Genomic DNA, 13791 nt, shown 5'->3' with positions numbered 1-13791 from the left:
ACGCTGATCCCTGGACCGTCCGCGGGCCGGATTTAGAAGGTGATTGGGCCAGATCTGGCCCCTGGGCCTTAGTTTGCCTACCCATGTATTGGCAGTATGGAGGTGTGCTTGGGGTAAGGGTCCTACTCCTTGTCTGAGGATCTGTGCAGGATTGGGCCCTGACTCAAAGCGATACGACAGGAGCAGAAGGAGGAAAAGGCCAGGAAGGAGGACATGCGAGGGCAGAATGAGCATGGGCAGAATGGTCCAAACCCCACCTCCTGCCATGTGCCCAATTCTGGGGCTTGCGCTGTCCCACAATCCTGATTCCGCATTGCACCCAAGCTCAGGTTTTTGCAGAGTGTGAGGATAAGTCAAGACCAGCCCCCAGATGCCAGCTCCAGTTGGGAAAAGCAGATTGAACATTATAAACTGTCTTTCGTTGCTGCAGGAGGGAGGAGAGCGCACTGAGTATTCAAAAGATTAATCCACAGCTTTGGCAAAAGAGCTGCTACATTATTTTATTTTTATTATTAAGAAGCCTCCAACTACTAGCTAACAGAAAATGGATTATGTTAGGCCAGATGTCAGGACTTCTTAGAAACAATATGGGGTTGTGTGTCTCTCACCATCCTCATTAAAAAGATTAAGAAGTACTTCCTCTAAGAAGGGGGAGAAAACACACATTTTAAAGAACTACAGCCACTGTTTTCCCCTTGTCTGTAATATTTCCAATCCCAGCAGATGAATTTCACTTTAATGAGATGTCATTTTTAGAGAATGGTTTTAACATCCCTTCAAAAAAGTCTTATTCCTAAACCTTTATAAAGCACATCAAGATTATTAAAACAAAATTTACCAGAGACAAATATATATATATATTTTTAAAAAAAATAAAAAAAAAAAGTTCTGAAAACCAGCCATTTTGCAGAATCCATGACACAGCTGTTTTTTCAAATGTGATGGAAAAGGCTTTCCGAGTTATCTGCTTAAACACAAGGTTTCTGTTTACTTCTCACTTTCTTATCAAATGAATTTGGAAAGAAAAGGGAAATGACAGGAACTTTAAGGACATTAGTCACATTTCAGCGCCCCTTCAGATTAGCGTGCCAGAAGCTGAAAAGAGTGAGAACACACACACACACACACACACACACAGAGAGAGAGAGAGAGGGAGGGAGGGAGGGAGGGAGGGAGGGAGGGAGAGAAAGAAATGGTGCACATTTAGAGCTCTGGCAAAACACACAATTTTGGATTCCAAGAGCAGGCGGGGAGCAGCTTCACAAGGCCTTTCTGTGAATTGAGAAAGAGGCAGACATTCAGAGGTTCCCAGCAAAGTTCTTCCAGCACCACTGCGGGGTCCCACACCTAAAGCTGTTTCTCTGCCGCCAGGATGCCCAGCGAGACCACAAGAAAGGAAAGCACTTTGCCGCTTGCTCTCTCCAAATGCCAGCGCTCACTACTGCCTCACTCCCACCCCCACCCCCCGGTGAAATATAGATTGCCACGTCTCCGTGATGCATTGCACGCTGGAATCACGCAGTCTCAGCACTTGCCTGCTAGCTGGGACCCCAAAACCCGGCTCTCCTGCTCATAAATCCCAGCGTGATTTAACAGGCCTAACCCCTCGCCAGGCTCTGCGTCAGGGTTCCAGTTTCCCCTTGCAATAGCAAAGTGTCAGCAGGATGGAGAAGGGCTGTGTAGCTCTTTCTTCCAGGACGAGGGAAAGGCCTATTGGACACCACACCATCCTTTCCTGCTGTGCTATGGCACCCTGTCGTCTACAACTTCATTCTCTACAACTTTATTAACATCTATCTACAACTCCACTAGCATCTCTTGGTATTGTGAATAACACCAAACTTACCTTTTGTTGGTATCTGCATGAACTTATTTAAAAGACTGAGTTAAGCATTTGAAAAATCTATTGAAACTAGACATTATAAGTTCATTTTAGGCTGAGTAGGTCTCAAGTCTCTGTGGCTTTGTTTCATGTTTTGTATTTTTCTCAGAAGGTTGCTAAAGTATGTATAATTATTGTTCTGTGTATATTAATCGCCGGCACGCGGGTGGTGCTGTGGGTTATACCACAGAGCCTACGGCTTGCTGATCAGAAGGTCGGCGGTTCGAATCCCCGCAACGGGGTGAGCTCCCATCGCTCAGTCCCTGCTCCTGCCAACCTAGCAGTTCGAAAGCATGTCAAAGTGCAAGTAGATAAATAGGTACCGCTCCAGCGGGAAGGTAAACGGCGTTTGCGTGCGCTGCTCTGGTTCGCCAGAAGCAGCTTAGTCCTGCTGGCCACACGACCCGGAAGCTGTATGCCGGCTACCTCGGCCAGTAAAGCAAGATGAGCGCCGCAACCCCAGAGTCAGCCACGACTGGACCTAACGGTCAGGGGTCCCTTTACCTTTTATATTAATCGCCAACGTGTTAAATGACGCACTACTTCTATCAGCAGCACAGGTTGCATTTTTCTGGTGAATTTTTGGCTGTCACAGGGTGCCTGACAAATGAAAAATAAAAGGTGTGGGGAAGCTCTGGTCCTAGTGCATTCCTGCCCCTTGCCCAAGTGAAATATATACATGGTACAATAAGAGCAATTAGCCTATATGGAAAGGAGCCACTTCCCCTGTGTAAATAGTTTTTTTGGCCACGCTTACAGGAGGCATCGTCTCCAGTCATTTGATTTATCAGTAAATGTAGATAGTAGCATGCAGGCACAACTTGAAATTCAATGTATACTCAATGTATATCACGGTTAGTTATTAATGCTAGGAGTAAGGATGCTTTAAAACGATTTGAAAACTATTCAACTATTAAAATGTTTTGTTTTGTTTTTAATTCCCAAGACACACTTCCAGAATTGTCTTAACAAAACAATTTGGCTTGGAAATTGGGGCATTCAGCTGGTGAATTTAGAACTTGTTGCCAAGAAGCAGTGGCCAGCTAGGGAAAAACAACACTGGCAGCTTTTGTCGTTTCAGAAAATACCTGTAAATTCCAAAAGTGGGGCGGGCCAGAGCTTATAGGATGAAAGCAAGAGGACTGCTCTTTTCCAAACAAGTTTTTGAACTCCTCTTACTTAAGAGAAACTGTCACCTCCGTTCAGCATCCTCAAAAAGGCGTCTTCATCAAGATGTCACAAGGCATAATAGCAATTGGTTTTATCAACCAGTTAAAAAGGCAGATATTTAATCAGCTGGAAGATATTTAATCAAGATGAACACACGAGGAATGCTGGGTCTCACCAACTGTCAACTCACAGAAGTACTTTTAGACGTGCAGACCAGGACAGAACAAGCAGGATTGGCAAAAGCTGTTGGCTTGCAGGGAGGAAAACACTTGCAAGCAGCCTCCTCCAGCCTTGAGGCATGCAACTGGTGCAACATTCGGGGTGGATGCCCTTCCCTTGGCTAGGCTAAGCAGCAGGACTGTGAGCCTCACTCACAAGCAGAACACCTGCTGGCACTTTAACACACATCTAGCCTGAAATGCAGTGTTAGAAACTGAGACATGAAATATAGGAGCTAAAGGTAAAGGTAAAGGTAAAGGTACCCCTGCCCGTACGGGCCAGTCTTGACAGACTCTGGGGTTGTGCGCCCATCTCACTTAAGAGGCCAGGGGCCAGCGCTGTCCGGAGACACTTCCGGGTCACGTGGCCAGCGTGACATCGCTGCTCTGGCAAGCCAGAGCCGCACACTGAAACGCCGTTTACCTTCCCACCAGTAAGTGGTCCCTATTTATCTACTTGTACCCGGAGGTGCTTTCGAACTGCTAGGTTGGCAGGCGCTGGGACCGAGCAGCGGGAGCGCACCCCGCCGCAGGGATTCGAACCGCCGACCTTTCGATCGGCAAGTCCTAGGCGCTGAGGCTTTAACCCACAGCGCCACCTGCGTCCCTAGGAGCTAAATGGCACCCTAAATCTAGGTTATGGGCGCCACAACGGAATGTCTAGGCGCGCTGCCCCTTCAGCTAAACAGGAGGAGAAATGGAAGGGGCTCCGTTTCTCCTGCCGCTTCACTGAAGGGGCACTGAGCAGAGAGGGGGAGATTTATTTTTTCTTGTTCTCCCCCTCTAAAACTAGGAGCGTCCTATGGTCAGGTGTGTCCTATAGAGCAAAAAATACGGTATACCCCGCCCATCTGGCTGGGTTTCCCCAGCCACTCTGGGTGGCTTCCTACAGAACACTAAAGTACAATGCAATACAATAAAGATTTGGGACAGAAAAAGGAAGCACTTCTTTCCACAGCACGCAGTTGAACCATGGAATTCGCAGAGGAAAAGGCTTCTGGCCATGATATCTGTGCAGTATTCCTAATGCCAGAGTTAGGATGGGAATAGGAGTGTAGAGGGAGTTGTTGAGATCAGGACCAGCTTGCAGGCTTCCCAGGAGCATCTTGTTAGCCACTGTGGTGGAGCAGAAAAGCCTTTCGTCTGATTCAGCTACACGGCTCAATTTATGTTGCTAAAACAGCAGGGTGGCGTGGCACCCCAAAACTTCCTTAAAACCAGTAATTCTAGCACTAGCCCTCCTCACACAATCCTGAGCAGATGCTGAAGTGCTGAACTGTAGCCCAGGACACCTGTCACCTTCTCTTCCTTTACCAAATATTGCTTAAACAGGGGGGAAACAAATCTACGTTATTAGAACAATAACGAACACTTTATTTTAATACCTTCAGCAATTTCATAATGGGTTTTGCAGGAACAAAATATTTAACTTTAATGAAGTAAATATGAGTCTCAACCTAAATATTGCTTCAGCTGCCTGGATAAAAGCACAAATTAAAACCAGAGTGGGAGGAGAAGAATCTCGGAGTCTCAATTTGGTACCTTTAATTGCCACTGGCCGGCCTTTCGGGGGAGATGGGGAAGAAAAGGAGGCCTGTCTCTCCACGACAGCTTAAGATAAACTGACCTTTTAGATCAATACGGTCTCCATACTTCCGAAAAACACAATCTGCACACAGACACACACCTCTCATTCCCTGGCTTCCCTGGAGGAACTTAAAATGGGGATTGGAGAAGTGTCAGCAGAAAGGAGGAAAAGCAGAAAGGGAAAGCTCCCAGGGAAAACTCCGTTTTTCTGCCAAGATCCAGATGAGCACAGGGCCAATGATGGGAAAAATCTGCCTTCGCAACACTCATCCCCCCTCCCTCCAGGAAAGGAACGGAGAGGGAGCGATCCGTGCATCCGCCCGGGCCATTACCAGTGAAGCATGAAGGCAGCGTGTTCCCAACATGTCTTTTTCCGTCACAGCGAACAACAGTCAACAATGAAGAGAACTGCCAAAATCAAAAGAGTACTTAACTTTTGGGACAGCATAGCGCTTGTTCTCTCTGCGAGAGCGCCTGAAACCAGCTCCCGAAACCAGGACATGTCTGCAAAACTACAAGGACTCCTCTAGGTAACAAAAGCCGCGGCGTTAAGCCCACCAGGGAAGTCAAATGGTGTGGGTGAGAGTGATACGATACGATACGATAATCTTTATTGTCATTGTTCCATACAGAACAACGAAATTGAAAAATCTACATAAGACATTCAAAAACCAACAAGCCTGCTATCCCAGCTATCCCAGCCTGGTTAGCCCCCTAAAAACTCTGATACCCCATAATTAAATACAATATACTCCCACAGAAACTACCTTACACTGCGTTTAAAACCAAAATCGCATTTGGATAGAAACTGTTTCTCAGGCGGCGAGTCCTAGTCTTTATAACCCTGTACCTTCTTCCAGAAGGCAGAAGCTGAAAGAGATCGTTTCCGGGGTGCGCACTATCCTGCGCTATCTCTGCCGCTTTCTTATGGCACCTGGAAGCACAGATTTGATCCAAGGTGGGAAGAGGGCACCCAATTATTCTCTCCGCAGTCTTTACAACCCTGGACAGCATTGGTTTTTCCCTGATGCCTCAACATGTGACAGGAAGGGTTCAGCAGTCCCCCTTGGAAACTTGGACACCAACACCAGCTCAAAGGCCAGTGGACAAGGAGTGCTTGTACTGAGTTGCATACACACAAAAGCTGGGGGGGGGGGAGAGGAAGTTTCATTCTGGTGCCTGAGAACTGGGGACATTTTTGCAAAGGGGGATTTCTTAGAAGGGGCAAATAGGACTCAAGGGGTGCAGCCTTAGGATGGGACCCAGGTTCAAATGCTGACTTGGCCTAATAATAATAATAATAATAATAATAATAATAATAATAATAATAATAATTTATTATTTACACCCCGCCCATGTAGATGGGCTTCCCCAACCACTCTGGGCCGCTTCTAACAAAATATTAAAATACAATAATGCTTCAAACATTAAAAGCTTTCCTAAACAGGGCTGCCTTCAGATGTCTTCTAAAAGTCTGGTAGTTGTTTTTCTCTTTAACATCTGGAGGGCATTCCACAGGGCGAACGCCACTATTGAGAAGGCCCTCTGCCTGGTTCCCTGTAACTTGGCTTCTTGTAGCGAGGGAACTGCCAGAAGGCCCTCGGAGCTGGACCTCAGTGTCCGGGCAGAATGATGGGGGTGGAGATGCTCCTTCAGGTATACTGGACCGAGGCCATTTATGGCTTTAAAGGTCAGCACCAACACTTTGAATTGTGCTTGGAAATATACTGGGAGCCAATGCAGATCTCTCAGAACCGGTGTTATATGGTCTCGGCAGCTGCTCCAAGTCACCAGTCTAGCTGCCGCTTTCTGGATTAGTTGTAGTTTCCGGGTCACCTTTAAAGGTAGCCCCACGTACAGCGCATTGCAGTAGTCCAAGCGAGAGATAACCAGAGCATGCACCACTCTGGCGAGACAGTCTGTGGGCAGGGAGGGTCTCATCCTGCGTAGCAGATGGAGCTGGTAAACAGCTGCCCTGGACACAGAATTGACCTGTGCCTCCATGGACAGCTGTGAGTCCAAAATGACTCCCAGGCTGCGCACTGCCCCAAGGAAGTGTGCAGGTCACAAACTTCCTGCCAGAGTGAACCGCTTGAAAGACTCAGCTCCCAAGCTGCTCTGTGAAACTGATATGCATAGCTAAGCTGGCAGTGCCACTTTATTTTTAAAAAAGAGAGGGCTGTAAAATTGGTACTTCCATGCCCCATTGTGCTTCACATACAATCAATGCACGGCTTATTGTACTTATCCTAGTTACAGGTAAGTAGCCGTGTTGGTCTGCTGTAGTCGAAACAAAATAAAAAAATTCCTTCCAGTAGCACCTTAGAGACTAACTAAGTTTGTTATTGGTATGAGCTTTCGTGTGCATGCACACTTCTTCAGATACATAATTAAGTACAAGATACCTTGTACTTATCCTAGTTAACTTGTGGAGGATCGCGGCAGATAAAGCCATCAGCGATTCCACTACTGCCCGTTTCATTAGGCAGCTGCTCCCCTCTCATAAGCTTCTCTGGAATGCCTTAATTGCACCATTCAGTTGCGTCCATTGTTCAGGAAACCTTGGAAGATCACAATGACTTTCCGGAGCACTCTGGCTGCGCTCGGGTTTCATCCTCAAATGCAAGAACAGTCATGAGACCACAGGCCGTGATCATTCATCTACCCACCGGCACAGGCAGTTCACTGAAGCAGCACCAATCGAAAATCACCCCCCAGGATTTGGCCCCAAGTGATTTCTCCAGGGCTCCAGAGAGACCCGCGGATTTCTTGTGCCGCGGCTGGTAGAGGCCAGGAAGCCCCACTCTTTTGCAGCCCCACAACGGAACGTAAAAGGTGGGGAGGGGGAGGAACTCCCCGAAGAGATAAAGGGGGAGGAGTGAGAAAGAAGCACAATCAATAAATCTCAACCTCATTGGAGCTCTTATTAAGTAAATTAATTTAAGTTAATTTAACTCGATCATGACTCCCGATCACAGTGATTTAGTGAGGGGGGAAATTGCATTAGGAAAGGCGCACACACCAGATAGAAGAACGGAAGAAAATTAGATCCACTTAGCAATGTGAATTAATATGGAAATAGCAGGTGTAAATTTAACCTTATCAAGAGAGTGAAAATTATCTTCATAAATTTGTAGAAATAGCCCCAGAGCTGCTTATAAATCTATTTAAAACAAAAATATTACAAAAGTGCAGTAAAATTAATTTAAAATATACTCCCATCTATCGCCTGCAGAAAAGTCAGTGGCAGGGCGAAGTTTAATGCAATCTAGCAATAAGGGGAGAAAGCAAGAAATCACCAAGGGATTTAGCACTGGGGGTCGAGGGGGGGGGCAGGAGAGAGAAGGCTGAGGATTCCCCTCTCTTCTCTCCCCATCCCTCTGCCCTGGCACCTTACTGGAGGAACATTTGTCTTTTGCCTCTAAATAATTACTTTATGGGAGAAGGAACCTCTCCCGACATAGGCATAACACCCCAGCCAATGTGAAACAGAACAAAGCAAAATTAGACCGTTTGAAGAGCCTCACTGCGAGGGGAGCAAAACCACGTCAGCTTCACTCACATAAATTGCAAGGGCAGGACACAGAGCCTCAGTCATCATCACTCAGACAACCCTGAAGTGGGTTTGGGGGACGCCATATTCCTGCTGCCTACATGTGAAAAGGCTGTGCAAGAGGTAAAACACAAAGAGACTTTGCAAGCTGCAGCCATAGAGACCATAGCTGTCAGCTTTTCCCTTTTCTTGCAAGGAATCCTATTCGGAATAAGGGTAAAAGGTAAAGGTAAAGGTACCCCAGCCCGTACGGGCCAGTCTTGACAGACTCTGGGGTTGTGCGCCCATCTCACTTAAGAGGCCAGGGGCCAGCGCTGTCCGGAGACACTTCCGGGTCACGTGGCCAGCGTGACATCGCTGCTCTGGCCAGAGCCAGAGCCGCACACGGAAACGCCGTTTACCTTCCCGCTGGTAAGCGGTCCCTATTTATCTACTTGCACCCGGAGGTGCTTTCGAACTGCTAGGTTGGCAGGCGCTGGGACCGAGCAGCGGGAGCGCACCCCGCCGCAGGGATTTGAACCGCCGACCTTTCGATCGGCAAGCCCTAGGCGCTGAGGCTTTAACCCACAGCGCCACCTGCGTCCTATTCGGAATAAGGGTATTTCCCTTTAAAAAAGGGAAACATTGATAGCTATAGATAGAGACATCCTGAGCACCAACAGGACTAAGGTGGGATCGCAGAACCTGGTACTTTTGCTGCAGGTAATATTCCACAGCAAGCACAAGCAACATGCATTTTTACAATCAGGAAATACAGGCCGAGGGAGGAACTTTGATGAACTGATGGTAGCCGTGAGACTTAAAACCAGATATCCCAGATCACAGAGTCCACTGAGTTCAAAAGTGACAGCAGAAAAGGGCCAGGATCTGGAGCAAACATTAGTCTTTTTCAAGCATTCAAAGCCATGCAGTAGCTTCTGTGAGAACAAGGGGAGTGTGTTGCACACTTTGGCTCCTCTCCAAGTATGTTCACATGTTGAGGGTACACCTGCAGTAGGGTAGCTGACCAAGACTGCAAAGGTCAAGGATAGCATACGTTGTGCTCCCCAGATGTTTTAGACCACAACTCTTGCCACTGTCCAGGTGAGCTGGAAGCGGAAGCGCTAAGGCAAAAATTAACCTTTAAAAATTGACCTTTAAAGCCCTAAACGGCCTCGGTCCAGTATACCTGAAGGAGCGTCTCCACCCCTATCATTCTGCCCGGACACTGAGGTCCAGCTCCGAGGGCCTTCTGGCGCTTCCCTCCCTGCGAGAAGCAAAGCTACAGGGAACCAGGCAGAGGGCCTTCTCGGTGGTGGCGCCCGCCCTGTGGAACGCCCTCCCACCAGATGTCAAAGAGAAAAATAACTACCGAACTTTTAGAAGACATCTGAAGGCAGCCCTCTTTAGGGAAGCTTTTAATGTTTAATACGTTATTGTATTTTAGTGTTCTGTTGGAAGCTGCCCAGAGTGGCTGGGGATACCCAGCCAGATGGGCGGGGTATAAATAATAAATTATTATTATTATTATTATTATTATTATTATTATTATTATTAACCTGCAAGGAGTATCCTTTTTCTTCCCTCCCAACAACATGTTGTGTTGGCAAGTCCTAGAACTACTTGGGTGGGAGGAGAAACCTATCACAGAACTCCTGCCCTTCCGTTTACAGTCTCTGCCCATCCAAGAAGCACTTTTGTCCGGATCTCTCACTGAGCATCTGCGGCCTTCCTACACAAGGCGCAAAAAAGGGGGAGGCGAGGGAGAGAGAAAACACGCAAACCAATCTCCTCCGATAAATGGGCAGCATTTGCAGCGGATGAGGTAAATGAGGAAGAATGGTCATTTCAGCAAGACACCCGTGGCACGTGAAGAGAGAGAAAACTGTTTCGATCAAGATAGGCTTCTTTCAGCGGACTTAAATAAAGCATGGAGAGTCAATCAATAGTGCTGACAGAGGCAGAGAGAGAGAGAGAGAGAGAGAGAGAGAGAGAGAGAATGGACACACCAAACCTTAGGGTGGATGCAAAGGAACATAGGAATCTGACTTACACTGAGTCAGCCCATCTATCTCAGTATTGCCTACACTGACTGGCAGCAGCTCTCCAGGACTCTCTCAGCCCTTTCTGGAGATGTCAGGGTTTGAGTCTGGGCTCATGCTACACAATGCCCACGTGAAGAACGGCTTCCACCCCCAGGAGACTGTCCGAAAAAGGCTGGCTGCATCCCCGGTGATGGACTCCTCAGTGACGCCCGCAGGAAATTTACCCAGGAAGCAAGGACATAACAAGGATATAGACAAGAGGTGCAGCTGGTAAACAGAATGTGGGACAGGTACCCATGTGACGAAAGAAGCAGCTGATCTATAGATATAACAGTCGGTCCCCATGATGCTGCAAATCTGCAGGGCCCTTTGGGAAGAGGTGGGGTAAAAATAAAAAGACGGACGACAAAGGAATGACACAACTCTTAGAGCCAGATCAGCTGGAATGTGCCTGTGTGCTTTGCAAAAGGAATATCTGTTCACGCATTCTTGGGAATATCCATTAAGCCAGGGGTGTCAATCACATGGTCAGGGATCTAACCAGGCCCTGCCAAGGACATGCCAATCCAATGCCAGGTTTACGGGCAGATGATCAGTCCGCCTAAATGCAGCGTTGCTGCAACCAACAGTACCGTCAGGCTTAAAATAAGAATAAAGTAGGGCTTTGTGACTTGGCTTTAGCAGTCCGTACGTTTCCTCCTCCAGAAGAATTCAGAGTTGCAGAGTTTACCCTCCAACGGAAAACCAGTTCTTGTTTTACAATAAGCACGAATGATCTTCACGTATACAATGTCTCAGTCTTTCCCCCTTCATAAACAGAATCTGTACTTTACATAAAGCTATTCTTAAGCGGGCTGGGTGGGATAATCAATTGTTTTAGGAAGGTAAATGCTGTACTCCAATTTTAAATTCTTGAAATAGCAATTGTTTTGATACTGTCAAGTGTTACTAAATTGCTGGTGACAGAAGTTCCCAGATAAAGCATCTGGTTCTTAATTTTTAAACTGTTTTCAAACTGTAACAAATACTGTATAATCAGCTTTTAAAAAACGGGAATATCAGCATTTTCTTTTATTTCACCAAGTAATTGAGGAAGTTTATTCTATTTGATTTTAAAATTCATTCTCTCCCCCCACCCCCTTTTCAAGCCAGCTGCCACACTCATTTGCAAAACTTTATAATATAGTTGAGCACCTTAAACTAATTGCTTGCAAACTGCAACTGGTCATCCGCTGAAGGGATCTCAACAGAGGGGTTTGACAGGGATGACAACCTCTACAGAGCATGGGGAGAAAGAGGCAACTTATTCAGGCTGGAGATGGAAAAGCTGGAAGGGGAAAACAGAAAAATGAATAAAAGCAAATGCTAGCAGAGGAATAATGAAATCCTATAAATTCCTCCATGCAGCCTACTCCCAAGAAACCGAGGGAGACCTACCTATGAGAACAAGCACATTGGATTGGGCTGAAAGTACGTTTTCTAACACTGGGAAGCCTCAAATATGTATAATACTTATATGCCACATAATCTGAAGAATTCCCTAAAGCACAATAAGCTGGTTACAAAAATAAAAATCTATACATGCAACGTGATGACCAAATATTGATCAGATACTGATGTGAAGGCTGAGATGACCACCAAACCCAAATAATTCATTGATAAGGCAGGAGCATATATCAAAAGCAACAAATTTTGTTTCCATGGTTTAGGTTTTGTTACCTGTTTAGGGAAGTTCTTAATGTTTGATGCTTTATTGTGTTTTTTACTATTCCGCTGGGAGTCGCCCAGAGTGTCTGGGGGAAACCCAGCCAGATGGGCAGGGTGTAAATAATAAAATTATTATTACTATTATCATCATCATGGCATCCCTCCTCTAGCCCAAGCTGTCCAGAAAGAGACCAACAGAATCAGAAGTTGTTTGACAGATGCTGAAGAACCACACTAACGGCCTCATGGCTTTAGGTATCTCCTAGGTCAGGAGTCAGCAAACCTTTTCAGCAGGGGTCCGGTCCACTGTCCCTCAGACCTTGTGGGGGGCCAGAGTATATTTTAGAGAGAGAAAATGAACAAATTCCTATGCCCCACAAAATAATAATAATAATAATAATAATAATAATAATAATAATAATAATAATAATTTATTATTTAGACCCCACCCATCTGGCTGGGTTTCCCCAGCCACTCTGGGCGGCTTCCAATAAAATATTAAAATACAATAGACCTATTAAAATACAATAGACCGTCAAACATTAAAAGCTTCCCTAAACAGGGCTGCCTTCAGATGTCTTCTAAAAGTCTGGTAGTTGTTGTTCTCTTTGACATCTGGTGGGAGGGCTGAAAAAGTTTGCTGACCCCTGCAATAGACCATCAAACATTTCCATCACTCATAAGAACAATGTGATGTGGCCTTTTTTAGCTGATCAGCCGTTGTGAACAGATGCCCACCATAACATGGTACCAACGCTGGAACAATGGTCGAAGCTGTGTCAAAAATTCTACCTGGATGTCGAGAGCCTTCTGGACTTCCAGCTGTGAGCAGGGCTGCCAAAAGACGCCGCAGAGGCCGAAGGAGCAGAAGTTGCCGCCTTCTTCACAATCCTGTAGCGAGTGTTCACCACTTTATTGGCTGTGGGGCTTGCAAGAAGGAAGCTGGAGCCTGGGATTTAAAGAGAGAGGAGGAAGAAATTAACGCAGGCCTGAAGAAATATGTAGAACAAGACTGGGGTCGTGGAAAAAAGGATCAACGCTTTGCTGAATTGCATAGATACGAATCCTTATCCACACAAACATTCAAAATGGAGCGCCGTTTAATAAAACAGATCTCATGGTTATAATATCCCTCAATAGGTTACAAATTTGACTACTTTCCCCAAGTGCAAAATGGTCAGAACTGTGAACATCGGAAGAGCGTTACAGGATCAGGCAGTTCTCACGGCAGCTGAAAGCAAAAATGTTCCCATTTTCCTTCAAGTATTACAAGATAGAGCAGGAATTTAAAAACCACAGTAGAAACATCAGAATATATTCTTTGGCTAATCTATCCCAAATTTTAAATCTGGTAACAAGCACTGTGAAAGGGATTTGAAGAATGGACGGCAAAAGGACAAGGAGGGAACCAATTTTTTTCCTCCATCAGTGGTTTTGATCACAAAGATGCAATCCTACATACCCTGCATAAACTGAACTGATGGTTGTCTTACACTGAGGAAGCCCACAGGCTTATCTAACTCGGTATAGTCTAGACTCTAGACCACCCTTCACGGACCTGGGGTACTCCAGATATTCTGGACCTCAACTCCCACCAGCCCAGCCAGCAAGGATGGGCCTTGTAAACCAAAAATATCTGGAGGGCAGCGG

The 13791-nt window shown here is 46.2% G+C and overlaps 1 protein-coding gene across 1 annotated transcript in view; it reads right to left on the bottom strand.

Annotated features, from left to right (window-relative positions):
- The window catches only part of ZC3H3 (zinc finger CCCH-type containing 3), a 279283-nt gene that overhangs the window by 173052 nt on the left and 92440 nt on the right, over positions 1-13791 (bottom strand). The window contains exon 4 of the mRNA XM_079984218.1: positions 12934-13090. Coding sequence (XP_079840344.1) covers positions 12934-13090 — 157 coding nt within the window. The remainder of the gene's footprint in view (positions 1-12933; positions 13091-13791) is intronic.

This window comes from Podarcis cretensis, assembly GCF_951804945.1.
Source record: "Podarcis cretensis genome assembly, chromosome: 7".
In the NCBI taxonomy this organism is placed as follows: Eukaryota; Metazoa; Chordata; class Lepidosauria; order Squamata; family Lacertidae; genus Podarcis; species Podarcis cretensis.
This window is presented reverse-complemented; position numbering and strand designations above follow the sequence as displayed.